Raw genomic sequence first — 26,471 nt, 5'->3', positions numbered from 1 at the left:
AATTATTAATAGGGTTCACAAATTTTTGCTGCTAGAGGTCACATTTTTAAAACAATAACTATATGACGCACAAAGCGTGCAACGTCGGGAGATTTTCACAAATCATGCTCACAGAAGCAAATGGTTATTTATATGTATTTAACCCCTTCGGACCCTGCGTCCAATTAAAATGGACATCACATGATTTTTTTAGACCAATAATATTTTAGTTTTCATAATACGAGCAATGCCTGGTCATTGATTGGCCCCAGATCAACCAATAACAATATAGATATAACGTCTAACTTAATCTGATGACAAAAGAGAGACTAACCAACTTGACAATAAAAGGAGGAAGTCCACATTTTACTTTTGATTTGAAGATTTATGTTTATCGTAGCCTCGTAAACTCATAAAACTTTCATAAAATTAAGACTATCAAATGGTAATATTCAGAGTTATTTTGAAGAACACATTTATTTAAAGAACACAAGGATTTTTTTTTTTATTTAATATGATAATGTATCATTGATAGGCAACGATGACCAGGGACGGGTCATTATTTAAATCTGGAATTTCTTTGAATATACAAATCCTAGAGAACTTTTCAGACAACGTAAGCACACAACTGCATGAAATATATAACACTGCGCATATGGTTTTTGCATATTTTATTACAAAAATTGTGCCTTTAAAAGGGTCATATGATGCAATTTAAAGTTTTCTTTTCTCTTTGGGATGTTACAGATAAAATCTTTAAAGTTGCAAAGATCTCAAAACCAAATAGATATTCTTTATAAAAGTTATGACTTGTCCACTCCACCCTAAAACTGTCCCCACTTTTCTACATCACAGAGGGGTTTATAACACCCCACAGATGTTTAAGTAAAGAAAGTAGGCAGAACTGTTATTCTCGATGTAGTGTTGCTGCAGGCGCCATGTTCTGGAGACACTGTGTGTCGCTGTAAAGGAGAAACTATTTTGTTTGTGCTTCCAAAAGAGGGCACAACTAGGAATCAGTGGTTAAGTTGTATTTACAACACTGTTCCAGAACAGTGTTTTTAGTGCATTTACAGAGAACTGAAAACTTGGAGAGCAGCCTATGCTGGCTGTGCACAGAGACTATAAAGGGAGGCAATTCCAACTCTGCAAGGACAGTCTGATGCTTCTGACTCACAACCTTTAAGTATTACACTAAATACACAAAACAATGCATATTTTTTGAAACATCATTTGACCCCTTTAAAAAAGACAGATGTGTACAAAAAAAAATCAGTTCTGGACGGATGAATACTTAAATTATACCACATTTATTGCATCATTATTTGTTAATAATTTACTGTTTATTAGTGGTTGATATCTTTATATCAGTTGTTTGCTATAGTTACTGTATCATCAATAATCGGTGCTTTAAAGATGATAAGTTTGTAAACACTAGTTCAACTATAGTGCACAAGCTCTACTTATTGTGTATGAAAATATGGGGATTTTCATTTCTTCAGTCCTGGTGTACATTCATAGTGGACATGACAAAAATAAAATTAAAAAAATGAGTTGGCACATAGACTTATTTTTTATATTGATTTACCTTTTTTGTATAGGGTGTTTGATGCATGGTCATCCTACCCTAACTGTTTCGAACCAGAGTATGCTTGAACATCACAGAACTTGACAAGACGAGCATTTGAGGTTAAAAAGTATGTTCTTTGGGGGGTTTTTTAGAAAATAACCAAGAATTGTAAAAACTAGTACAATTGTGATCCCTCATCTGGGATCATTTAGAGCCCTTTGGATCTGCACTGAAACTGCAGTTTTATCCTTAATCCGCTGAGTACAACTAAAGTCCATTATATAGAGAAAAATGATTTCATCACAAAACTTAATGAACATCTTTACATTATCAGGAAATTGTTGTTTTGGAAGTGGAGTATTCCTTTAAATGGAAAGGAATTTAGTCCAAAGAAGCTTATAATATCTGGATGTGGCAACTGCGCCCACACCCTCACTCACACATCTCTAAAGACTCCAGCAGTGTCTCGTAGCAATTATTTTCATACCACAGACGCTAAAAATTGTTGCAAATGGCCTAAACTGAATTATACATGCAGACATTCATAAAATGAGCAAATCAGTCATTCAAAGAACCAATTTTATTTTTGAACACAAAAAATTTTGAAGTCCGGATTTATGAGGTCTCAGTGACCTCATAGCTGGCTATGGGCCTGATTAGATTTAGATTTAGATTTAGATAGATGGATAGATAGAGAGATAGAGAGATAATTTTGGTTCGCTTAGGTGGGATGAGATCTTGCTCGTGCAGCTTTCAGTTTGATATTAAAATATGACATAATTTTGTGCCTAATTATAGTTATCTGCCATAATATAGATTTATTTTTCAAGGAAAGCCCTATGGGGACAAAAAGGATGGAGAAAGAGAACAAAATTAAGAGTGAAGCGAAGAGAAGAGACAGGTGGCAAAGTGGCTTTTCACAGCCGAGTCCTGTTCCCATCCACCGTGGGACTGGTTGGGAGCCAAAAAAAATCCCACACTACAGCAGAATAAACTGCTGATAAAAATTCAAGCTTTGCCCTGAGAATTTCCTTCAGCTATCCTCTCAGCTCAAGGAAAATGTGTGCTTTTTTCAGCGTGTGTGTGTGTGTGTGTGAGTGTGTTAAATCAATACACGTCTCACATTCTCTCCTTGTAATGAGAGGATGTGCAGTCCAACTGGGGAAGAGTGACTGAGAGAAAGAGAGTCTGGAAAAATCAGGTTGCAGCGGCCATAGGCATCTTCATGATACTGTAACGTTAATAAACTCCTCCACAACCTAATTTCAACGTACACATTTGCTGCACATGGATACATTAATTCTGTCACGTCCACTGAAACTTTAGTTATCCGTTCCAATAAAGCTAACAATAGCAACCACAACAATATCGACGCCAGGATTAGCGCTTTACCCCCCACAATTAATCGAACAAATGCGACTGATGTGATATACAATTCAACGCATGTGTAGTTTTCTCAACATTGGGGAGAGGCTCGATCGAAAACTGTGGGTTATTATTACCTCCTCGCACACTGCTTGTTTTAGCGGTCTGCAGTGTACAGTGATAACGTCGGTTCGTGGTCTGTCTCATTGATTCTGGAGCAGCTAGAGTGAGAGGAGAACCTCAGGGCTCTAGGGAGGGCACTAGCCTTTCACAGCCATCCGAGATCGCTTTCAACTCCACTAGAAACAAGTCTTCGTAATCTAGCATTCACAGAGAGTTGGCTTGCTGAAAAAAAATTATAAAAAAAAGGAGCTTCACTGTCATCAGAGCTCAGAGAGCGAAAATCGAAAGAGGGAAAAAAATAGTCTGGTGCATGTGTAAAAAAAAAAAAAAGAAGTGTACAGTTCTTGCAGACATTCAGAGGGGAGCCCAGTATCACATCAAATATTAATGGAGATCACTGCTGTCTTTTTATTTGGACCTCTGGAAAAAAAAAAACAAATACAATGGTGCGAGTTAAAACCGAGCCAGACGTGTAAAAGAAGAAAGAAATCGCACCGATAACACCTTAACACTTTCCAAAACACCTGTTCTTCAGCTGTGCACTGCAGATGTTCATGATTTTAAATGTTGCAATTAAAATGCTGAAGCAAACCGTTTTCTGTAAGTGTGGAAAATGTAGGTATTAACCTCGTAGCCTCAAGACACACCCTGTTTGCTAATAGCGCAATTACACTGGATTCAAGAGGTTACCAAATGCCAAAAGAAATTAAATGCAGAAAAAAAATCGTGCATTGTAGTTAAATAATGGTGTAGTTATTTTGAATAAGCGCGCGCTTAAATGTTACTTCAAAGGTAATTCAGATGGCTTGTAAAATGTCACGGTGACCTGTGAAATACACGTTAATTGTCAGGAGTAACAAAAATATTTTTTAGCCTAGTAAGCATTCACAAGTATTCAGTGTTTTGAACAAGAACTCAAACTCAGAGTAGAACTCAATGCATTGTGAAGTTTTATCTGAAGCTCGTGTGTGTTAGTTCGAGAGCAACTAGCTACTATTACATGGCTCTTTGAAATACATGATTCTGATTGGTCAGTCGTCCAGTTCAGTAGTGTGATATTTACGGTTATCCAGTCATCTGAAACCACCCCTACTTTCCTGTCTTTCACATTTGAAAGAAACATAACTGCCGCCATCTTGCGTGTCAAGGTATCAACTGTAGAAAAACAAAATTAACCTCAAGACTACTTACGTTTATATATTATTGATTTTACTACCACAGACTACTTGAGTCTTAATATTGTTTCTTTTTATGTTTTATTATCATGTCTTGTTTCTGGGATGTTTCTAAATGGAAAACTTGAGCATATAAAGATTATATCAATAGAATACTGTTTACAGTGTGAGTTTACACTGTAAAATGTTATTTATTCCTGTGATTTTAACCAGCCATTACTCAACGTGACCCTCCAGAAATCATTCTAATATGCTGATTTGCTGAAAAAAAAAAAAAAAAAAAATCTGAAAACGGTGATGCTTCATATTTTTTGTGGAACAAAGTTTAATTAACAGCATTTATTCAAAATGTCTTTGTCACTTCTGATCAAATTAATGCACCCTTGCTGGATAAAAGTACGTATTAAAAAGTCTTTCAGCTTCCTGACCGTACATTATCCTTCACTTAAATTCATCTTCCCTTCTCTTTCAGCTCTGATTGTCCACGAAGGTCCCTCCGTCTTTCGCATCTTTAACCGCTGGCAGGCTGTCAATCAGCAGTGGAAAGTCTTAAACTATGACAAGGTCAAGGACAACGAGGAGCATCAGAAAACCGGTGCCGCGTTCCGGACCCTGTCTCTGCCGCTGACGCACCGGATGGGGCCGACCGGGACCGAAGGTGAAGCCTCCACCTCCACATCTTCCCTGATGGCTGCAGCTGCGGCGGCCGCGGCGGGCACCGCAACCCCCACCACAAACTCCGTCCCGTTGGCCGCAGGTGCCACGACAGAGCAGCAGGACTCGTCTGAGCCCGGCAACGGGCAGCCCTCGCTGCCAGACCACCACTGTGCTTACAACATCCTTCATCTCCTCAGCCACCACCTGAGGCCCCAGGAGCCACGCGGACAGACCAGCAACAGCAACCGCGAACTGGTCATGAGAGTCACTACAGTCTGAGGCCTGTCTTACGGTTGAATCTCTGCATGCGACGTATTTACAAGAAAGGATTCACTGAGGAGAATTAAACAGTGTTACCCGAAGACCCAGTGCAGTGCTGTCCGGGTTTAAGCGTTTGTTTTTCTATTTTTTACAGCATTGAATAAAACGAGGAAGCGGTTTCTCTCACAGTGGCTACAGGAATGCTTTTGGCCTTTAGGTTTCAAATGTAAGCAACTGAGAATGGTCGAAGGTCCATGGGGGTGGAGTCTCTGAGTGAGCGAGAGAGTGAGTGAGTGAGTGAGTGAGTGAGTGAGTGAGTGAGTGAGTGAGTGAGTGAGTGTGTGTGTGTGTGTGTGTGTGTAATGAGTTTATCGTCAGCTCAAGGCCACAGTCAGAGCTGTGACCGTTCTGAAGCACAACCATAACAATGCAAACCAGTTTCTACACCGAACTCAAACAGCTCAGAGTGAAGAACAAACGCGTTTGTACGGAAAACACGCAGCATCACACCGATTTTACGATTATTACATGTTGCATTTTCAAATTAAATCCTATCGTTAATGGTACTTGCGAGAATAAGCAAGTCTAAATCGGTTTCTTAAACCAAATGCGGCATTGAAGAAGCAAACTATTGTGTTTACATTCACAGGCAGTGCGTTTTTTAGCTAAATCAATCCTCTCTGGTTTTAACGGTCTTGTACATCAGTAACAGGAAGCCACGTTGCAGTGGAGACAACTCGCAGCAATCGAACATTTTCCAAACTTACAAAAAGCGGCCCAGTTTGAGGCAAATTCTTGGTCAACTGACTTATTTTGTTTACATTTGTTAAATTTGTGAGAGAAAAAGGTTGCTACATTAAAACAAACAAAAAAAAAAAAGGACGAATCGAACTGGTTGAACTGTTGTATGCGTCTGTTTCTCTTCTGCCTCACAGCATCCAATCAAATCATTCATTTCAGTAATGCATTTCATGTGCGTCCTTCCCAAGCCTCGGGGCTTCAAGCAAGCAAGAGCACTCGGAACCTTTACATTAATCCCATTTTTATTATAACACTTTTATTTTTTTCTCGAAACAAGTACAGACAGAAAGCGGATCTAAGTGTCTCAGTGCTAAAAAACAGGAAACGGCACCAGTGCCTCCTCCGAGCCTGACCACAGCTGTCTGTTAACTTCTGAGTAATCATATCTGCCTTCTCCTTCTGTTAATGGTCCGCTCCTCCGGATTTCACAATTTTAGAAAGAGAGCAAAAGGCAGAACAATTAAAGCCCAAGCAAATGAAGTGTTTGAATATTGCACCTACAAACCTAAGTGCGGAAATAAATCACAAACTGAGATTAATGCACCTGATGACAGAAATGAGATTACAAGTTCTCTGGAAATGCTTAAATAGTGTGGGATTGGTGATTTTGGATGAATCGTGAATAAGCCTGTAGTGTGTTTGAGTAATCATGGGGCACAAAAATCGTTGCATAAATGTAACCTATAATTAAAATCGAGTTGCAGCAATGCAAAACATTCACAGCACTTCCTCTAAACAATGCTAAAGGTACACAGAGAGTAGAGCGAGGCAGACAGGCTGGGAGTGTCAACAGCTTTCATTGTCTGTATTTAAACTCATCGGCGGTTGCTGATGTCAGATTGGGGAAATGAAAACACCTCCAAAACGGAGGGCCAAGGCACGAGAGAGTGTTTTGACATTTTCTTTGCTGGAGTCCAGCTAGATCCCAGGTAGATGGATACATTACAGTGATAATGAAAAAAAAAAAAATAAGAGTAAAACCATGAGGAATGTTCCATCTACTCTACTGGTGTCTTCAATTGCTCCTCCACGGCGACTGATGATCTTCTCAGAAGCTGCAGATGATCTGCTACTCCAGTTCCACCAGTAGATCTCCCTCTCCCACCGTGTCTCCAGCTTTACAGTGCACACTCTTCACCTGAACATTAACACACATTATATTAGGAAAGTCTGACAGTTCTTCATCTGTAACGACACTCTGGACCCAGAAAGCTTTTCAGAGAAACAATGGGAGTTTTTCACGAGAATCTAATGCTTCCACGTTAAGAAAGAAACGATGCTTAATCCAAATCACATGAGAAATTTAATTGACATATCTTCATATACAAATAATGGATAATTCTTTAATTAGGGGAAATATTTGAAAGCAAATATTTATTTATACTGCATTCTATATTTACATTTTAGAAGTGCTGTCAAATGATTAATCATGATTAAACAAATCAAAAATAAGTTTTGTAATAAGGATGTATTTTCATTTACATGTTTTTCTATTCATATAATGTGTATAAATAAACATTTAATATATAAACAACTTCTTCTGAAACATATATATGCCTATGTGTATTTATATATATACATAAATATAAACAGTACACATGTTTGAAAATAAAAAATATGCGACTAATGACAATTAATCACTTGACGGCACTAATTATTAGTTTTATATTCATACATCACTTAAACGGAGTCAAAATAAGAAATGTCTACTGAAAAACTAGCTGGAAAAAAAAAAAATTATGTAAATATATTTTAGATAAAATGTGTTTTTTTTATGCTTTTAGTCTTAGTTATATATAACAACCCTGACATGAAGTACAATAAAATATCCCGCCAACCATAAACCATAATCTGGTTTTAGCAGCCTTACAAAGAGAGAGAGACTTTTTACAGCAGCTAAGTGGTCTGGTCAGAATACAAGTGTGGATAATGGACCGCGGCCCCTCGCTGTCTCTCTCTCTCCGTCTGTCTTTCATGGTGTTGGGTATTGTAATGCAGCTATGTGGAAGAGCGCGTTCTTTATGTCATATCGATTTATGATGCACAGAGTAGTAAGGAGGATTATGTATCAGCGTCTGTGAGCGTGTGAGTGAGCTCACCTTGGCTGTCTTTGCTGCGGTCATGCTGTTCTGCATCTTCATGGCTTCAATCACGCAGATCTCCTGTCCCTCTGCAACCTTCAGAACAACAATCAAGCGATAAACCTCAACAGCTATTCCACAACGGGTGCTTTCTAATAAGTTCTCGAAACACATGACTCACAGGGCATCTTCCCTCCACGTATTTGTTCGTTTCATAGACTCGTGCAGGTCTAGTGCACAAAAACGATCTCAGCACGAAGAGCGGGGGAACGTTGTAATATCGTTTCATGAAGGCTCATGCATTAGAAGAGTCATAACGGTTAACAAACGCACAAAGCTCACTGTAACGCGAGAGCAAAATCAATAAAAGAAACATCTGTTTATATCTATTAAACTTTCCATTAGGGAAATGGATTATGGAAACAAATGAGCGCTGAGGAACTGCTGTTTGCAGCATCCACAAGGACTCATTTTTGTCTTATCTGTACAGAAGTGCTGAAATCAGGTGGTGTAAACGTCACTGCTGAGCGTGTGTGTGTGTGTGTGGTGACTAATCAGTGTGAGAGCTCTTCATTGCAGTGCTCTTGTGTGTGTGTGACGTTGCTGAGTGAATGAGATGTTTTACTGGAAGGGCTCAGATGTATTAGCCGGAGCCAGTCGGTCTGTGCATTATATATAAGTCATTAACAAACCGAGTCAGGACGCATTCAATTGAAGTTGACAGCAGCACACACGAGCACGCAGACACACACACACACACACACACACACACACATGCGCGCACACGCACACACACTTTGTCATAATGAAGACATGTCGTCCTAATGCAAATCACCTTATTGTAAGCAATAGTTCATTCAAAACAAAATTCTGTCCTCATTTAAAGATAATTTTTAACCTGTATTAAACAATATTAACCTGACTTTCTTCTGTGAAACACAAAAGGAGATCAGTTAATGAACTACAGCAGTTAAACAGCCGCACAAACTGGCCTAAATTATTCAAGGGATAGTTCACCCCCCAAAAATTTATAAATCAAAAAAGTCAATAATAATTCACCATCATTTTGTTCATGTGTAATGACTTTTTCCAGCAATTTCGGATTTCATCAAAATATCTCAATTTGTTTTACACACGTTTGGAACGGTAGCAATTAGCATTATTGGGTAAATATTGTTTTGGTCAAAATGAGCTGAAAATAACAACTTGCAGTTAAAACGTCTTAAGGAGTTTGTTTCTTTCACTTCACAAGATGTTAGCTGATGGACTGGAGGGGTGTAGATTACTTGTGGATTATTGGGATGTTTTTATCACTTCTCATTCTGACGGCACCCATTCACTGCAGCTGTTCCGTTGGTTAATAAATAATGTAATGCTTAATTTCTCCAACCTGGATGGCTTGAGAATCAGTACATTTCCTAGAAAGTTACATTTTTAGGTAAACCATTTCAATAATGAGTTAGTACATCACAAAACCATTTTACAAATTGTGTTTTTGCTTTATCCTGTATAACAATAGCGAGTCTATAATAAATGACTTATATTTTAGAATTGTCCAGGCAGATTTCAGTGGAAACAGCAAACTTTTGATCCATACTTATTTTTGTGTGCAATCCAGTGCTTCGTACTCCAGTCCAGTGGGTGGCAGAAATGCACCATTACCAAAATAAAAGGGGTATTTTTACTGTCCAACTGCTTTCATTTCAGGCTGCATTTTTATTCAGTACTTCAACCTTTTTTATTGTTTATTGCTTTTTTTAAGTAACAACAGTATTTTAATTTTTTGGGGGAACTATCACTGTAAACTAACAAGCTTAAGTGTACTTAAAACATCAATCTATCCTCTTTCATCCCTGGGATTTGACTACTATCAGCTTTCTTAAAAGTATTACCAGGAGAGACCTGAACAATCCAAATTAAATGTGAATCCAAGTTAAACTGGAAATGTAGTTCCACTGATTGCGCAGTGCGTTTGCAGTATTTCCAGGAAGTGACTTACATTATCTCCTGCTTTAACGGACACAGCCACCACAGATCCTGGCATGGGAGAGCGGAGGATACTACTGGTGTCTTCTGGAACCTTCTCTGGCATGTGCTTGCTGAGAGATGCTGCCAGTTTACTGAGCACACGCAGCTTGAACTGAACACATGAAACACAGAGAAGCGGTTACACGGATAGAGAAAGAACAATATAAATGATACAAATAACCAAAAGAATGATAAGACACTCCAAAACACACACACACACATACATACATACATATAAAATATATTTTTTGGGGACAGCTCAATGTGCAGTGCACGATCTAACTTATTCAGACCAAAATCACTGATAATTTAATAACAGCTCTGCATGCGCATTATAATCGCTGAAGCTTTGAAAGTTTGCACATCCAAGAAAATTATGGAAAATTACTTGGATGCTCGAAAATACGGCAGAACGTACCAATGCATTGTGCCGATATTTATTTAATCCTCTTGCTGTAACTACCTTTAAACAACTTTTACAATTTCATACATTTTGGTAAATCCACTAGAGCCATTCATCTTCTGAAACATGGCTCGTTTTCACACTCATCAGCCATAATAGATTTTATAAGATTTTTGAAATGTTCTTAAAGAGGTCTTTTCTGTTCATATGTTATATTATGATGTATTATTACGATTTAAAACTACTTTCTATGTAAATATACTGTAAAATGTATTTTTCCAGTCTTCATTTTCACATGAACCTTCAGAAATCATTCTAATATGTTGATTTGCCCAAGAAACGGTTCAATGTTGAACTTTTGATGAATACAAATTCTGAAAAAATAGCATTTTTATTTAAAATACAATTTTTTTTTTAATATTTAATCCATTTGCTGACTGAAAGTATTACATTTCATCAAAAAAAACTAAACTGCTGACTCCAAACTTCTGAATTTCATTTTCTTATATCACGTTTCACCAGTTCCCGGTTCTTCTTTTTCCCATTTTTACGTCACAGCTCACAACAAAACTGCTCAGAAATGGTTAAGAGATGATTTTCTTCACAGCTTCCCTCCGTCACCTTTAGATGGCAGCACAAATCTGTATCCAGTCGCATGCTGGGCAACTAACGGTTTATTTTTCTCTGCGTCTCAGACAGATGAAAGGCTCCGTCAGTGCCCAGTCTAATTCAATTAACAGACGAGAGAAGCCTGGCCCTCCGCGCTGCTCAATGAATGAAAAGCAGTTTTGTCAATTTAATGATCACCAACGCAAACACACACACAACCTCTCTCTCCCTCTCTCTCACGCCAAGAGCATCCGCCCCCTGCTCTCCATACAGACACTAATGGAGAGCCATTAGCTCATAACAGCCTGCAGAGCTAATTAATACAGTCACATAAAGAACAGGGCACTGACACTACAGCATAGAGGGATGAGAGGTTTGTGAGCTGGATATTTGAGTACATGGGGGGCTCATGACCCCAGGGCCATTTTCACAGCATCAATTACACAACTCAAACACGAAGAACAAGCTTCCTACGTGACATAACAAAAAGTTTCTGAACATTTGTTCAGACCGTCTATCCTAACGCTGCCATCTTCCCAACAAACGTATGCATTTCATCTGAAACACGAACACAGCACGGACCAAATACATCTAAACTGCCAATTTAAAAGTTTGGGACCAGCAACTTTTTTAATATTGCCGTCTCTTATGCTCATCAAGGCTGTATTTATTTGAAAAATACTGCAGTAATATTATGCAATAAAAAATATATTTTCCGATATTTAATATTGGATTCCTATTTTAATATACTTTGAAATGTAATTTATTTCTGTGCTGCATTACTCTAGTCTTCACTGTCACGTCAGTCTAATATGCTTGATTTATTATTAGTTTGAAACCTGTGAGTCTTCTCCATTTGGTTTCTTTGATGAATAAAAAGTTCAAAAGAACTGATTTTTTTTCAAATACAAATAAATTCTAATATAAGTCTTTACTATCACTTTTTATCCATTTAACACATCCTTGAGCAGTATTACATTTCTTTAAAAAAAAAAAAACAAAAAACTGTTCTTTTATCATCATCTTTAAAAAAAAAAAAAAATCCCAAAAATATTAAGCAGCACAATCGTTTCCAACACTATGCATATATTATGATTTCTATAGGGTCACATGACTCTGAAGACCGGAGTAATGGTGCTGAAATAGCAATTGCAGTTGTAATCCACTAAATTACAGTTGTGTTTTTGATAAGAAACTTCATAAAAGGTATTGAAGAAATTACATTTGACTGATTCCAAACGTTTGACCGGCGTTTTAAACAAATGAATGAGATATCCCTCTCAGCACTAGAACTCATAGTACCCATACGAGCTTCAGCACAGGCATCTCCGTCTCCTTGCGTGCAGCAATCCTGCCCATTTCTGCCACTGTGTTGACTTATTTACATATCTTAGCGTAAAGCTCATTTTAAGCTCTTTGTGGGTTATAAGCTGCTAAAAATACCCGCATAAGCACACACATCCAGCGAACACATTTAGCCCAGGACACAGCATTCTTTGCAAAACATGGCCTCGTCCTTGTGCCTTTTGTTTTATATCTTTACCTTGCGTGATAAAAATGAGAGAGTGAATCAGAACTAAATGGATCGATTCAGGGACCAAATTGAGAACCAAACTAAACGTGTAAAGGTTTCTCACCCTCAGCGGCACTTCCTAACCAGCGTCATTGTGAAGACCCCCCTGTACATTACAGATGATGTCACTTCTGAGCTGTATTTAGCAGAAAGGAAAAGGTGGCTCGCTCATTAATCACTGGGCAGCTCACTGAAGGGAATATGTCTGCTTTCCAGGAATTCAAGCAAGGAAGCCTTACATCATTTTGCTCAAGTCGGGTCACGCAGGCTGATGAAGGGTGATGAATCTGTGACCGGGGTCAAATCACTAAATCTCCGAACAACAAGGTCACGTCACAGCTAAAGTATTTAGTGGCTGCCAGCATGCGTTTAGGAGAAGTGCCAAAACATGGGAACCTGAATTTAAAATGTATAAAGACAAAGACTGATATTACTTTACAAATTGACGAGATTATAATTGAGCATTTATTCGATCAAAAATACAGCAAAGACAGATAGAATGCAAAACATAATTATCATTAGCACGGGTATATTTTTAGCAACAGCCAATAATACAATGCACTCCAAAATCATTAGAATATTAAGTAAAGATTATGTTCAGTGAAGATATTTAGGAAACTTCCTACCGTAGTAATATGCATTGCTAAGGACTTCCAGATTTTCAAATAGTTTCAAACATATTGTCCTATTTTAACAAATCATACATGAGTGGAAAACATTTATTCAGCTTTCAGTTTACAACATTGAAACTTATGACTGGTTTTATGGTCCAGGGTCACACGCGATATAAAATAATATAATAAGTATTGCTGCCACGCAGGGCTGAATTGTCAGCATCATTACTCCGGTCTTCAAAGCCCCAGCACTCATTACTTCAGTCAACAAAACAGTTACATAATCCTTAAGAAATCACTCTGTACTGAATTGGTGCTCGAGACACATTCTTATCATCATCACAGTTGAACATAGCTGCACTGCATAATGATGTGAAGAACGCAATTTCTTTTCTTTTTTTCAACCGATAAAGCAGAGTGCACTGAAGTCCTTGTACACTTGCGAATCTAATTTTGATTTTAAAAATTTCTTTAGAAGCAGTGCATACTCCATTGCTCTTTTGGAAGACTATTCCGAACACAACCTCCACAGCGGTGAAGATTTTCAAAGAAAGCGCCACCTCTGCTACTGGCATAAATTACAGCTGGATAGGAATAATTTAAGGATGAGTCTCAGTTTCAGGTGTTCATCTGCAAGGTTCACCAAGTGTCCTACAAGCCAGTCACACTTACGAGAAGTGCAGGAATGCCTGAATATTTTAATAAACCGACTACCAGAATGCACAAAGTCTGCACAGCTGTCACATGGAGTCTTTCTACACACACACTGAAGAAAATGTAAAACGGACTGTCACAAAATCATGCTCCATTCCAGAGCAAGGGGTTGTGGGTGATATTAGCAAATATGCTCATGGCAAAAAAAAATAAAAATCTAATAGAAATATTACACCATCCTGGCAACATTGATTTTGGTATACATTAATACTAATCTCGCGTACCATTTAGTACGGACAACATGCTTTATACGTGTTGATGATTTATAATAAGGTTGGTGTGGTATTATTTTGGGACATGAAATAGGTTTTGGAAGGTACTAATGGTCTCACAGCATTCCTGAGAAGAAACATCCATATAACTTTTCTGACAGGAGGAAACTCTGAAAACTATTCAACTCTGGTTTCTGCTGGACCCGATGGAGAACCAGACAAGCGCCGACGACCACAGCCCCACTGACCTGTTAACACAGAATGAGCGGAAGGCATCCCATAATAGCAGTGACCCCAGGGAAACTTTGAAACGAACCTCCTCAGAACGTCTTTGAAGCAGAGACCCCCCACGGAGCGCGCGCGTGTGCAGCCTGGAAGCCGGCGCTTCCTCTTCTTTTACAGAGTTACTGTGTTTTTAGCCCTGTTTGTTTGCATAAGCTGGCGAAACGTCGATGCCGATTGTTTGCGCGGCTTTGAGTAAATAAAGACGGGACGGCTGGAGTTGATTTGTAGTTGGGGTGAGACACCTGTGCGTTGCTTTGACCGCACTGAGTGTGAGAGTCTGCGTGTTTGGATCGACTCGAGCGCAAAGACAGGATGCACTGCCCTGTGAGCCACATCATATAGTGTATATCCCCCAGCGTGAGGTGCGTCTTGAGTCACGTTCACAACAAAAACCATTATATTATCAATTAAATTTATTATTATGAAATACTTCTTCACTACTCTCTATTCTCGCTAAATCAGAATGATTATTAAAACTGTATTTTGTACTACGGTTATCGTCCTCTGTGTGACATCAGTCATTATCGTTATGGTCAAAAGAGCGGCCAATGAATAATTCACACAAACAAAACATGAGAACGAGGATGAATTACAACAGAAACACCTGAGACTAGAACAAGCTTTGAAGACATTTCACTACTGTGCTGTGTCACCAGTTGATCTCTATGATCCGGGTTTTGAAGTGAAACGGGAACCACAGGTATTACATATATTCATGCCACTGTGAGGTGCTTTTTTGAAGACTTACTGAAGTGCCCAGATACTGCAGGGTGATTTCTCCAGCCGCTGTCCGCAACAGGCACTGGATTCAGAGAAAATAAATCAGAACCAAATACTCCAAAGAGACACATGTTAGGTTAAATGATTGACTCTGGATCAGTGGCGAGGCCAGATAATCTCCTGTTCATGAATGTTCGTTTTTTTCCCATCCAGCAAAATTATAGGTATATAATAAATGAACAATCCTGATGAATCAAAATCAAAAAGATACTTTTATACTAAATATAAACTTCATAGTTGAAGGCAATAATTAAAATAAAAAAAGATATGAAATCCTAAATTGAGATTTGAAATTGGACATTTACAAGAACCAATCGAACTAACCAATTCAGCAGAATGAGTCAAGCTTTCCAAGGCTACATGGGGTCTAACTAATTAGGCAGAATGAATCAGACTTCACCACGTATGACAGAATTCACTAGAATCAAACTTTCTAAAGCTACTTATGCCAGAAGCAGCGGCTAATGGATTCACTACCAGCGCTACATACAAGCAAGTGCAACAGAGTGGTTGTCCACCTCCATTCACTTGGCAGTAAAGTAATAAAAACGTGGCATTTAACAGGAATCCCCAATAACAGGATAACCCAATAATCATTCTGCACACCGCATTCATTTGATCAGCGAATCAAAAAAAGAAGGTATTTCTATACACTGTATATAGGCATTTATAAAAAATAAAAAAACCTATATACATACAACAGATTCATTTGCATTTATTTTCACACCACTAGTATATTCTGGCAGCTTTGATTGATTTAGTAGTGGACCTATCAGCAATCTGGGTGGGCCAGAATCAATCAGGCCCTTAGGTGACATCTACTCTGACAGCATTTGCACCTGTAGTGTAGATATTGCTACCCCAGGTGCGTTATTTATCAACTTTTCAATAATAGTCCAGAGTCAACTATTCCTTTATATATATATAGTTTGTAAACCTGGAGAGTTCTGTGTTTGCCGTTGATGGTGATGGGCAGCAATGCTGAGGCCAAGTTCCATTCTCCAGATACTTCAACCATCTCTCCATCGATCTCCACCTAAACCAACAAACACACACACGGTAGGAGTTAGACGAAGGACAACAAACGTCCATGTTATAATTGAGTTACTCTGTGTGTGCGCGTGCGTGTGTGTGAGAGAGAGAGGAAAAAGCCTGAGCTGATCTGTGTGAAAGAAACAGTGAGACAAAGAAATCAAATGTAAGTTTCTGAACTCACGTAAGGTCAGTCAGTAGTTTCTGCACCCAAATCCACCTGATGCCTCTTAGGGGAGGTGGGGGGTTTCATGTTAGTCTTTTCTTTAAACCAGTGTCTCTGGTCAAACTGATTACCCTCAGCCCTCAAACACTTGTCTAAACAACAGTTCTGAATAATCAGTTACATTCCCAAAGCATGCTGGGACACTGGAACCTCCAGGGCCCTCTGTGGAGCAGGGGGTCCAGTTTGATGTGCAGTTCTGGGAGAGAAACACACATCCAGCCCTCAGCTGTAAGAGAAAGAGAGAGGGGTCCACAGAGATCAGGTGAGGCCCCTGAACCCCCGAGGCTCCTTTTATCCCCGACTGAAGGGCAACAGGTGTCTAAACACACCGTTAGTGAGTGACGTCTTAGGGAAAGTGTGAGAGCGGCCACTCTGTGAGGGTCTTTCAGTAACAGAAGAGGAAGACACACAGATCCTAAAGTGATTTAGACTCAAGAGTCGATGGATTGATTTCAACGCAAATACCACCACAAAAAAACATGGGCGTTAGCGAGGGAGCAGAAGCGCTCACTGAGAGCCCTACAACAGAAGCAGAGAACTTACCTTCTAACACAAATCAACTAGATAGGACTAAATGAGGACGGAATTTGTTGAAATTCTGTGAAATATGACGTCTTAGCTTTTTGGAATCAGAAACGTTTGTAAGTCAATCACCTGAACCACAGAATGCCTTGACAAAAGTGAAATAAAACAATACCATTTGTAAGAGCACTTCTAAATTAAATGCTATTAAACGAAGAAAAAATGTGGTCAGACTATACCTCCAAAGATTGAACTTCCCGTGACCCTACACAAGAGGTTTTATTTGGAAGATTTTAATTAAAATTTAATTAAAGTAAATATAAAGACTAATGATAAAAATATAACCAAAAAAAAATGAAATGCACTTTTTAGACATCTACTTTTGAATGGACATATTAAGTCCAGATGGTGTACTAATTGTGTGGAACCTGTCAAAGCTTATGAAGCTTGATCCCTAGTTTAGGATAATGATGTAAATGGGAAATGACAATTGTTTTATTATTCTTAGGCTTTGACAGGAACGACGGGAAATTATTGAAGAGCGAGGGAAGGAATTGGATTGGGCCACAATATATGGCAGAACTCTCATGAGCTAATGTATGAAGCCTTGCACCACAGCTCCTACTGAGATGCGACAAGAGATGTAATATTTTGAACAATTTCACTCACTGTATAGTTGTTTCCAGACCGAGACACACCCAGCATGTGAACACCTTTATCAAGTTCCACACACAACTCCCACCGTCTGCTCTCTGCAGGAACAACGGACACCCTGGAACACACACACACACACACAGACGCAGAATGTTTATCATTAGTCGTAACGGACGCTTCAAACACACCGTCTTTCTCTCGATTTAAGTCAATCACAAATCTAACCGTCACCATTTTTAGCTATGTTAAAGTTTCTTTTCTCCGCAGATGAATTAAACCCCGAACCGCGCACACACACACACACACACACACACACACACACACAAGCCACCTGGTTACCGGCTGTTTGACTGACAGCTAGGAGACCTAAAGTAAATGTATTAGGAGGAATGCAGTGTTTTTCCACTGTGGTGGGCTGCATTCACTACAAAGAGTAAGCCCACCCCCCACCTATAACTTTTGGAACACATAAAAAAAGAGAAAAGAAAGAGACAGTGGAGGGGGAAGCTGGAGAGATGTTTAGACAGATGGCCTCTCTGCATCTTTTTTTCAAGTGTAAATTGGGTATTTCAGATGAAGAATAATTGTGACTGTTTCACGGGCCGAGTTCGAGGGGTACATCGACAACCAATTAATTTACAATTAAAAGACTGTTACATTAAAAACAAGCTCTGTTTTGTGGTTATACTTTGAAAGCGGGCTGATAGTTGAATGCAGTAAATGTTTATTCGCGGTGCTGTGTGCTTGCCTGCTGGGCTTCAATTGTAAGCAGATTAGTGCCAAGCGTATTTCCTGTTTGTTTGTACTTTGGGAGGTTATTGTCTGAACCTTGTATTTAACCTGATATAATGTGTTAATGCCTGGTGAAAGCAAAATGGGGATTTATACAGAAAGCTCATTTTTCCAGGGCACCATGTTCAAAATTTCTCCTTATATTTCTTTTACAAACACAGTGAAATACTGGACTGCTGCAGACGGAGAGCTGGATGGAGAAAGGATCCTGTTGGATTTTCGTTGTTACGAAGGGTTAAACAGTAAAGATTGTGTCAGCTGACACTTCCAGCACCTTTCTCATATTTTATAACATTTCTCCAACACAAAACTGGTCTTTTTGCACCATTTGACAGAAAAAAAATCTATTTTAGTGCTGTCAAATGATTAATTGCATTCAAAATAAAAGTTTTTGTTTACATTATATTTGTATGTGTGCTGTGTAGATTTATTATGTATATATACATACACATACACACAGTATATATTTTAAAAATATTTAAGCTTTTTATATTTTATAATGTATATATGTTTGATATATAAACATAACATTTTCTAAATATATACACATGCGTTTCCTATATATATATATATATATATATATATATATATATATATATATATATATATATATATATATATATATATAATTATACATAGTATACACACATTATGTAAACAAAAAGGTTTATTTTGGACGCTATTTATTTTTTTATATGTCGTTTCCTTCAAAAAAAAGCCAATCATTTGTTTTGCGTTTGAAGTAAATGCTTGACTACACAGCTACAGTGTAACTAATGTGATAAAAACTTTTGCTGACAAATGAAGCCATATGGTGCAAAATATTGCTGATTGCTGTTTAGAAGTTTCTGATGCTAATAAGTCTATACTCACAATTTTGCCAAAACATCATCATTTATGTCAACTAGCTTCACAACAACCCATTTTCAGCCGCAGAATTTTTAAAACCAACAATGTTTAGAAAACCACTCACTTTCTAAAGTCAACGCACAAGCAGTGAAATTAAGACTGTTGTCAGTGTGTTATCATTGTGGATGAAGCATTACCATGGATTCTGGACTGGCGGTTTGAACAGTTATAATGTCTTTACACGTTAATTGATGGACTGGAGTCGCGTGGATCACATTTTGACGGCACCCATTAACTACAAAGGATCCACAGGCGAACAAGTATAGTAATGTTAAATTTCCCCAAATCTGCTCTCAAGAACAAACAAACTCATTGCATCTTGGATGGCCTGAGGGTGAGGAAATATTCAGTGAATTGATGGATTATTGAGTGAACTACAGCAGTCAAAATTTTAAATGGATCAAACACATTTTGGACAACTTCAATGAATGGTTCAGTTCCGCTTCAAACGTTGGCTACTGTACTTCTTTAATGGTCCCAGAGAACTTGGAAAAGGTAACGTGAACTACTGCTCAACTAAACGACAAGTGTGTCATTAGGTGTGGTTGTGTGTAATCCAGATGCCCCATCTGTGTCTCACCTCAGATCTCCCAGGAACTTCCGAGATCGGAGCTGTGCGGCTACATAAAGAGCCGCAGCCGTAGCCAGCAGCTCCCGTCTCTCTCCTGCTGTTAACATGTGACCTTTGAACCCATCGGGATACACCTCTGGGAGAAACTTGGTGCTGATATCACCAGACACGAACCGAGGGTGAACAATGATCTCTCTCAGTAGAGGAATGTTATGGGTCACACCTGTTCCAATGAGAAAACTGGAAATGAAAGAAGTGTTGCGCATTTGAAAAATCATTGAAATGTTAATTATGCGACGTACCTCTGATGACATAATTATCAAGCGCTTCTTCCATTTTCTTCAGAGCTTCTTCGCGTGTTTTACCATACGTCACCAGCTAGTCAGTGTCAACAAAAAAAGAAATCAGTGGACTAGTCTGACAGTTTGAATTTACTGAGTCTTGCATTACTATTCTATTACCTTAGAAATCATGGGATCATAGTAGATACTGATGTCACTTCCTTCTTGAATTCCACTGTCTACTCGAACCTTCAGGAGAAAGGCGAAATAAGAGTTCTCATTAGCATTATACCCAAAAGCTTTATGCATCCACTGGCACGCATGAAGAGCTTTAGCAGCACGGCTAAAACTATTTAAATACATAAACATACCTTATTTTTTCATATTTTTCAAAACAAAACAAAAAGAATTCTTAAAAGCAAATGTGACCAGAACACAAAACTATAAATAAATCACATCACACAATGTTATCTCTTTGGCCCTGCCCATGAATGAAAGAAAAAAATTGTAAATATCCTCGGCGATGTTTGCTTTCTTTAGACATTTAAACCTCATCTGTGTATTTCCGTGCGTGCGCGCTTCTGAAATAAAAACATGTTGCTCATCCTGTCCCGAGCAACTCCCGGAAACCAGCCATCTTTTACCAAAGAGGACGCGTCTTCCTGTCCTCCCTTTATTGACCGATGCGTGTGTGAATCTCGCACACGAACACATTTATGAGTTTACAAATAGAATATAAGGTTATAATCAGCCCGAGTCTTGCAACCTAGATCTTTAAAGATTTGTGAACTAACATTGGGCAGGTCGAGTGGCTCCTGGTATACTGACAGCCGGCCGATGGAGGGAAGACCAAATGACTTGTACGGATCCTGAAAAATAGGGAGATAAAAAAAGGAAATATTCATTCTCAAATAAAACACAGGAAACAAGAGGTCAAGCGTCTGTCTTTAAAGTTCATGCCTTAACTTGATTCGAACTGTGGCTCAGTTAAGCCCTCCTGAATTAACAGAGACTTCTTGCTTTCTCTTCTTTTTGACAGGGATCATCATTTTGTGATCCAGACCGGGACATGTAGCCAGCACAATGCAACATTATGAGATGAGACCGAATATAGATGAATTCAATATTCTCGTTATCTGAATAGGTGTTTCAAGGCTTATAAAAAGGTCTCAGCGTAATAATCCTGAGCACACAAAAGACAAGTTGTTAGACGTGGATTAAGGTGAGTCCAGGATTAAGCAGATCTGTTGAAGGAGTGAAAACGCCATGCATCCCACCTAATCTGTTTTTAAACCAAAATGTAAAGGAAAATCATCTTAAAGCTGAACGTTAAAGCATTCAGTGTCATTTTGTGGCAGGATAATCCATCATCATGAAGACAAATCCTTTAATAGGACAGGACCTACATAAGATTCTGAACAAATATGTGGGAAAATCTTTCAATAACATGTCTAGATCATGAGATTTCATGATATACCATTATATATATATATATATATATATATATATATATATATATATATATATATATATATATATATATATATATACCCTTTAAATAGTGGACTAAACCAGTTTAAAAATGGCAATTTAAACTGTAGTGCATATGTCTATTAAAATCTCAATAACTATCTAAAAACAAATGTTTTTGAGAGGCCCATTATATCAATATATTTTTTTTTGATGGGACGTTGTTCCAGCGTCCAGTTGATCACAAGTACAGAAAAAAATGAACTAATATTATGAAATACTATGAAATTTAAAATGATCATTGAATAAACGTGAATCTATTTTAACACATAATTTACTCCCATGATGCAAAACTGATTTTTTTTTCAAAACCAAGCTGCTCAAATGATATTTTGATCAAATGTTAAAAACTGCTACTATTTTTAAACTAACTGATAACTGATGCACTTGTTATTTTTTATTTATTTCATAATGGTTTTAATTAAAATTAAAATTTTAATTAAAAATTAATCTCTTTTTGTCTGCTTTAATAAATTTAAGTAAATATTTTTGCTAATCATAATCTTTATCACTATTCTAACATTTGAATGAGAGGACATGTTTAAAATATTCACATATGACACATATTTATATATATTTATATATATATTTACGAATGAGTAATGCACAAAATATGATATTTATTTATTTTAAAATGATATTTATTTTGAAAAAGAAGAACTCGTTATTTTTTAACATCTGGTCAGATCAGCAGTAGATTTCCTGATTTCCTGTTGATTTTTTTGGGGGTAATTTTGAAATATTGTCCCATGTCTGATTTCCGAAATCCTAAGATCATTAGTCACTACATTGAACCGGTTTACCTCAGCGTAGACTCTGCTCTCGACGGCCCAGCCATTTATGGGTATGTCAGTCTGTTTGTGCTGGAGTTTGTAGCCTTTTGCGATCCGGATCATCTGCTGCACCAGATCCAGTCCTGTGATGCACTCAGTGATGGGATGCTCCACCTGAGAGAGAAAGGAACGCTCGCTAACATCAAGCGCTGTGTGTAACTGTACGTGCTGCAGTGAATCTCATTTGATCAAAACACACAAAGATTGGAACCTATCACCAGATTTAAAAGGCTACAAATGACCTCCCACCAAACACTCTCAAACACTAACATAGGTGTTCAAGAGAGTCTCGTTAACCAGACAGCGCCGCTAACAACTAGTCATTAACCCCGAGCGGAAATATTAAACTCTTTTCCTGCCCATGCTGCCCCTCCTCATCCTGCGTGTTTTCCTTTGGGAGGTCCACACTAATGAGCTTTATAGACACTTTGATGTCCTCTTGTGGCTCTGGGTTCTAGTGAGGTGGCAAATAAAAATGATAACTGAGATCGACGTCTTACACTTCGTGGATACTAGTGTATGTGATCTGGACCCATTCAGCGGTGGTGCTCATGACACGAGTTTAAAGTGACCCTAAAGTGACCTTTCATGCAGTGTGCAACATCTCTAAGTGAATGAAAACACCCTGCAAAGTTTTAAATCTGGAAGTGTATGAAGTTACCATCTCTCAAAAGAAAGAGTCAATTCATTAAAAAGAGTCATTTTTAAAATGAGTCCCAAGCCGTTTCATGTTGTGTTCAGCGGATACTCCAAAATGGGGCTACGCTGATGCAGAGAGACACAGATGAGCTTAATTGTGTTAATAAAGTCATTAGTTTTGGTTTTTTTTTGGCGTACAAACGTATTCTTGTAGCTTCCTAAAATTCAGGTTGATGGAGCTGATGGCAGACGACATCTCTCATACTTCTCTGCACCTTGAAAGTAGTAAATGCTTGGCAGTCAATGGGACGGTCACAAACTTACAGGTTTTCAACTGAAATATCTTAAATATTTTAGCTACATATTTATAGTTCCAAAGATGAACAAAGCTTATATGGGTTTGGAACGACATTAAGTTATTAAATGACAAAAAGTTAATTTGGGGTGAATAAGCCTTTAATTAGGTTAAGTCTGCATGTTTGTTCTAATATTTCATCATACATGTCATCATACATTAAGACAGTAGCTTCCAGGGGCCACTATACGGGTCTCAGCAAACTTTCAAGCAGGCCAAGGAGGTATATATTGATATTAAATGTAGATAAATGTCTATTAAAAAAAAAAGAACGCTAAATGAATCTTGTCATAATTACAATGTGGACCTTTTAAACGGTGATATTTAATAACAGTTAGAATTCAGAGTACAATTCTTAACCATAGAAGTCTTTCTACAAGGAGTGCCTTGAAGAAAATTTGACTTAAATGTGTGGGGGTTAGAGGTTTTAGAGTTTTCAATGACATAGTGGTAAAAGTACTTGAACTTAATATACTGGCCTTCATTGAATTTTTCCTACCTGAAATGCAACCGAATGATAACATGAATTAAAGCTCTCTTAGGTCAATGGAGTAGATTTTTCTAATAGTCTGAGCAGACAGCACTGAATTCATGTCTTCTTCTTAATGCACGGCTCAGACAAATTGTACAGCAATTGTAAAGCTACAATACAAATGTGTTAAATACGTTAAAACTATTCTCTTCCACAAGCACTATTCCATAACCACAAATAAAAGAAACAGACATTAGCGGTTTTCAGTCTTCCCTTTAACAGCATCCAGCACAGTATTCAAAAGCCACCCAAATAGGCTACAATGTATGATAAACTGATTGTTGAAATGTATGCATTTGAAATGAGGAAAATCACAAAGCGAAAAAAATGTGTTTCAAACACACTCCAGCTTATACAAACCTGAAGACGCGTGTTCATCTCCAAGAAGTAGAAGTTCTTCTTGGAGTCAACAAGAAACTCCACAGTGCCGGCTGAGGAGTATTTCACTGCTTTGGCCAGAGACACGGCCTGCTCCCCCATCGCTCTCCGGGTGTCTGGGTCCAGAAAGGTGCTAACCAGATATACAAACACAAACACATGTAGCTAGGTGCACAAGGTCGGTGGTGTATTGACTACACACAGCTCTCGACAGAAATTCACCGCCTACTATTTGTTCAAAAATTTTGCTAACAGTATGAAGTATTTCTACGCCTGCTATGCCAACTTTCACTTTGGCTGACATCATGAAAAAATATGCGAAACACCTTGTGTAGGTCAAGTGTGTTTAACTGTATCGTCTTCTTGTTTGCTTACGTGTTATTTATCTTTAAATCTTACTCTTTTAATGTTTTATTTAATTAAATTGAAGGACTGAATTGTCTGTTTTCATTAAATCAACCAAATGAAATTCCATTAAATTCCGTTAAAAGGACAGTTCACACAAATTCTGTCATTAATTACTCGCCTTCATGTCGTTCCATCGTTACTTCGTTCATCTTCAGAACACAGATTAAGAGATTTTGGATCAAATCTAAGAGCTCTCTGGCCCTCTATAGACAGCAAGGGTCCTGACACAATCATGGTCCAGAAACGTAGCAAAGGACAATGGTCCGTGCAACGGAGACAAATTGCTGAACAAAGCCATTATTTTTGGTTTCTTTGTACACAACAAGTATTCTTGTAGCTTCTGAAAATTGCAGATGAATTACTGATGTCGTCACATGGATTATTATAACAATGCTCTTACTGCCAATCTGGATTTTGAACATGTTAGGATCCTTGCTGCCTATGGGAGGTTGAGAGAGCTCTCTTAAAGCATCCAAGACATCTCAACTTTTGTTCAAAAGATAAAAGAAGGGTTGGAACTACATTTGGGTGAGTGTCGATAGAATATTCGTTTTTGGGTGAACTATTGGGTTAACTCATTTTTATGCAACACGGTATAGTCGTATGTGTATACCATATTTCCCCTGTTGTGTAATTGTAAATGTCTGCCTTGTAATTGTCATGTTGACTTTAGATTAAAAAAAAAATTCAATCTGCTCAGACCTGGGGGCCTCCTCCACCACTTTCTGGTTTCTTCTCTGGATAGAGCACTCTCTCTCATTCAACCACAGAGCATTGCCGTGTTTGTCTGCCAACACCTGCAAACAACAACAGAAACCATTAGCACAAACACCCACCAAATTCCATGCCACTGTGGAGAACATAATTCATAACAGCATTCATTATCCATTTCTTCATTCTCTGGGAATCCAACAAATGACCTTTGGGTTGTTAGTGCCGAGCTTTGCCGTTTGAAAAGGAACTGATGGGTATGATGGGTATGCACTTTGGATAAAAGTGTCTGTTATAAAGATGAGAAGAGAAAAAGTAAAATGACTATTGTGCTGTGTTCTATTCCACAGTTTGAGCAATGTTCATTATATTTTGGATGCCTAGTTTTATTAGGCTCTCAAGAGAATGAATTTCAATTTAAACTGAATGAACTGGTCTTAATACAGCTAGCGCCTACTTTACTGCTTTTCAGTAATCAGTTACGACTACGGTTTCATCACAGTATTATTCATAATCCAGACGGAGACTATTTATAACCACGAGTGTCCAGCAAATACACTACCACTTCAAGTTTAGGGTCAGTAAAAATTATTTAAAATTGTAACAACATTTCACATTATTGCATTAAAGAAATGTTTCAGAAATGTTTCTGTTCCCATTTAGCTTTTTTATTCTTTCAAGACTGAAAAACGAAAAAAGCAACGAAAAAGCATCTGAGAAGGATCCTCTTAAACCTGGCTGAAAGAGAGTAATCTAGTTGGAATCTAGGCATAAGATAATAATTTGAATCATTTGAATTAATGTAGCATTTTTTACATACACAATGACTATACTACCATTCTAATATTATAAGACTTCATATAGACAT

General features: G+C 38.0%; 2 protein-coding genes across 2 annotated transcripts in view; one reads left to right on the top strand and one right to left on the bottom strand.

Moving 5' to 3' along the window:
- The window catches only part of march4l (membrane-associated ring finger (C3HC4) 4, like), a 38,377-nt gene extending 31,504 nt beyond the window's left edge, over nt 1–6,873 (top strand). Inside the window, exon 4 of the mRNA XM_043240150.1 lies at nt 4,685–6,873. Within this exon, the coding sequence (XP_043096085.1) occupies nt 4,685–5,148 (464 nt within the window). The 3' untranslated portion in view covers nt 5,149–6,873. The remainder of the gene's footprint in view (nt 1–4,684) is intronic.
- pcca (propionyl-CoA carboxylase subunit alpha) overlaps nt 6,156–26,471 on the bottom strand; it is a 39,412-nt gene continuing 19,096 nt past the window's right edge. The window contains exons 11-23 of the mRNA XM_043240137.1: nt 25,595–25,689; nt 24,467–24,617; nt 22,551–22,694; nt 21,012–21,086; nt 20,398–20,466; nt 20,239–20,314; nt 19,946–20,159; nt 17,680–17,782; nt 16,168–16,266; nt 15,199–15,252; nt 10,012–10,152; nt 8,031–8,108; nt 6,156–7,069 (exon numbers count right to left, since the gene is read on the bottom strand). Of these exons, the coding sequence (XP_043096072.1) occupies nt 7,001–7,069; nt 8,031–8,108; nt 10,012–10,152; nt 15,199–15,252; nt 16,168–16,266; nt 17,680–17,782; nt 19,946–20,159; nt 20,239–20,314; nt 20,398–20,466; nt 21,012–21,086; nt 22,551–22,694; nt 24,467–24,617; nt 25,595–25,689 (1,368 nt within the window). The 3' untranslated portion in view covers nt 6,156–7,000. The remainder of the gene's footprint in view (nt 7,070–8,030; nt 8,109–10,011; nt 10,153–15,198; nt 15,253–16,167; nt 16,267–17,679; nt 17,783–19,945; nt 20,160–20,238; nt 20,315–20,397; nt 20,467–21,011; nt 21,087–22,550; nt 22,695–24,466; nt 24,618–25,594; nt 25,690–26,471) is intronic.

Source organism: Puntigrus tetrazona, chromosome 1 (genome assembly GCF_018831695.1).
Source record: "Puntigrus tetrazona isolate hp1 chromosome 1, ASM1883169v1, whole genome shotgun sequence".
Classification (NCBI taxonomy): domain Eukaryota; kingdom Metazoa; phylum Chordata; class Actinopteri; order Cypriniformes; family Cyprinidae; genus Puntigrus; species Puntigrus tetrazona.
This window is presented reverse-complemented; position numbering and strand designations above follow the sequence as displayed.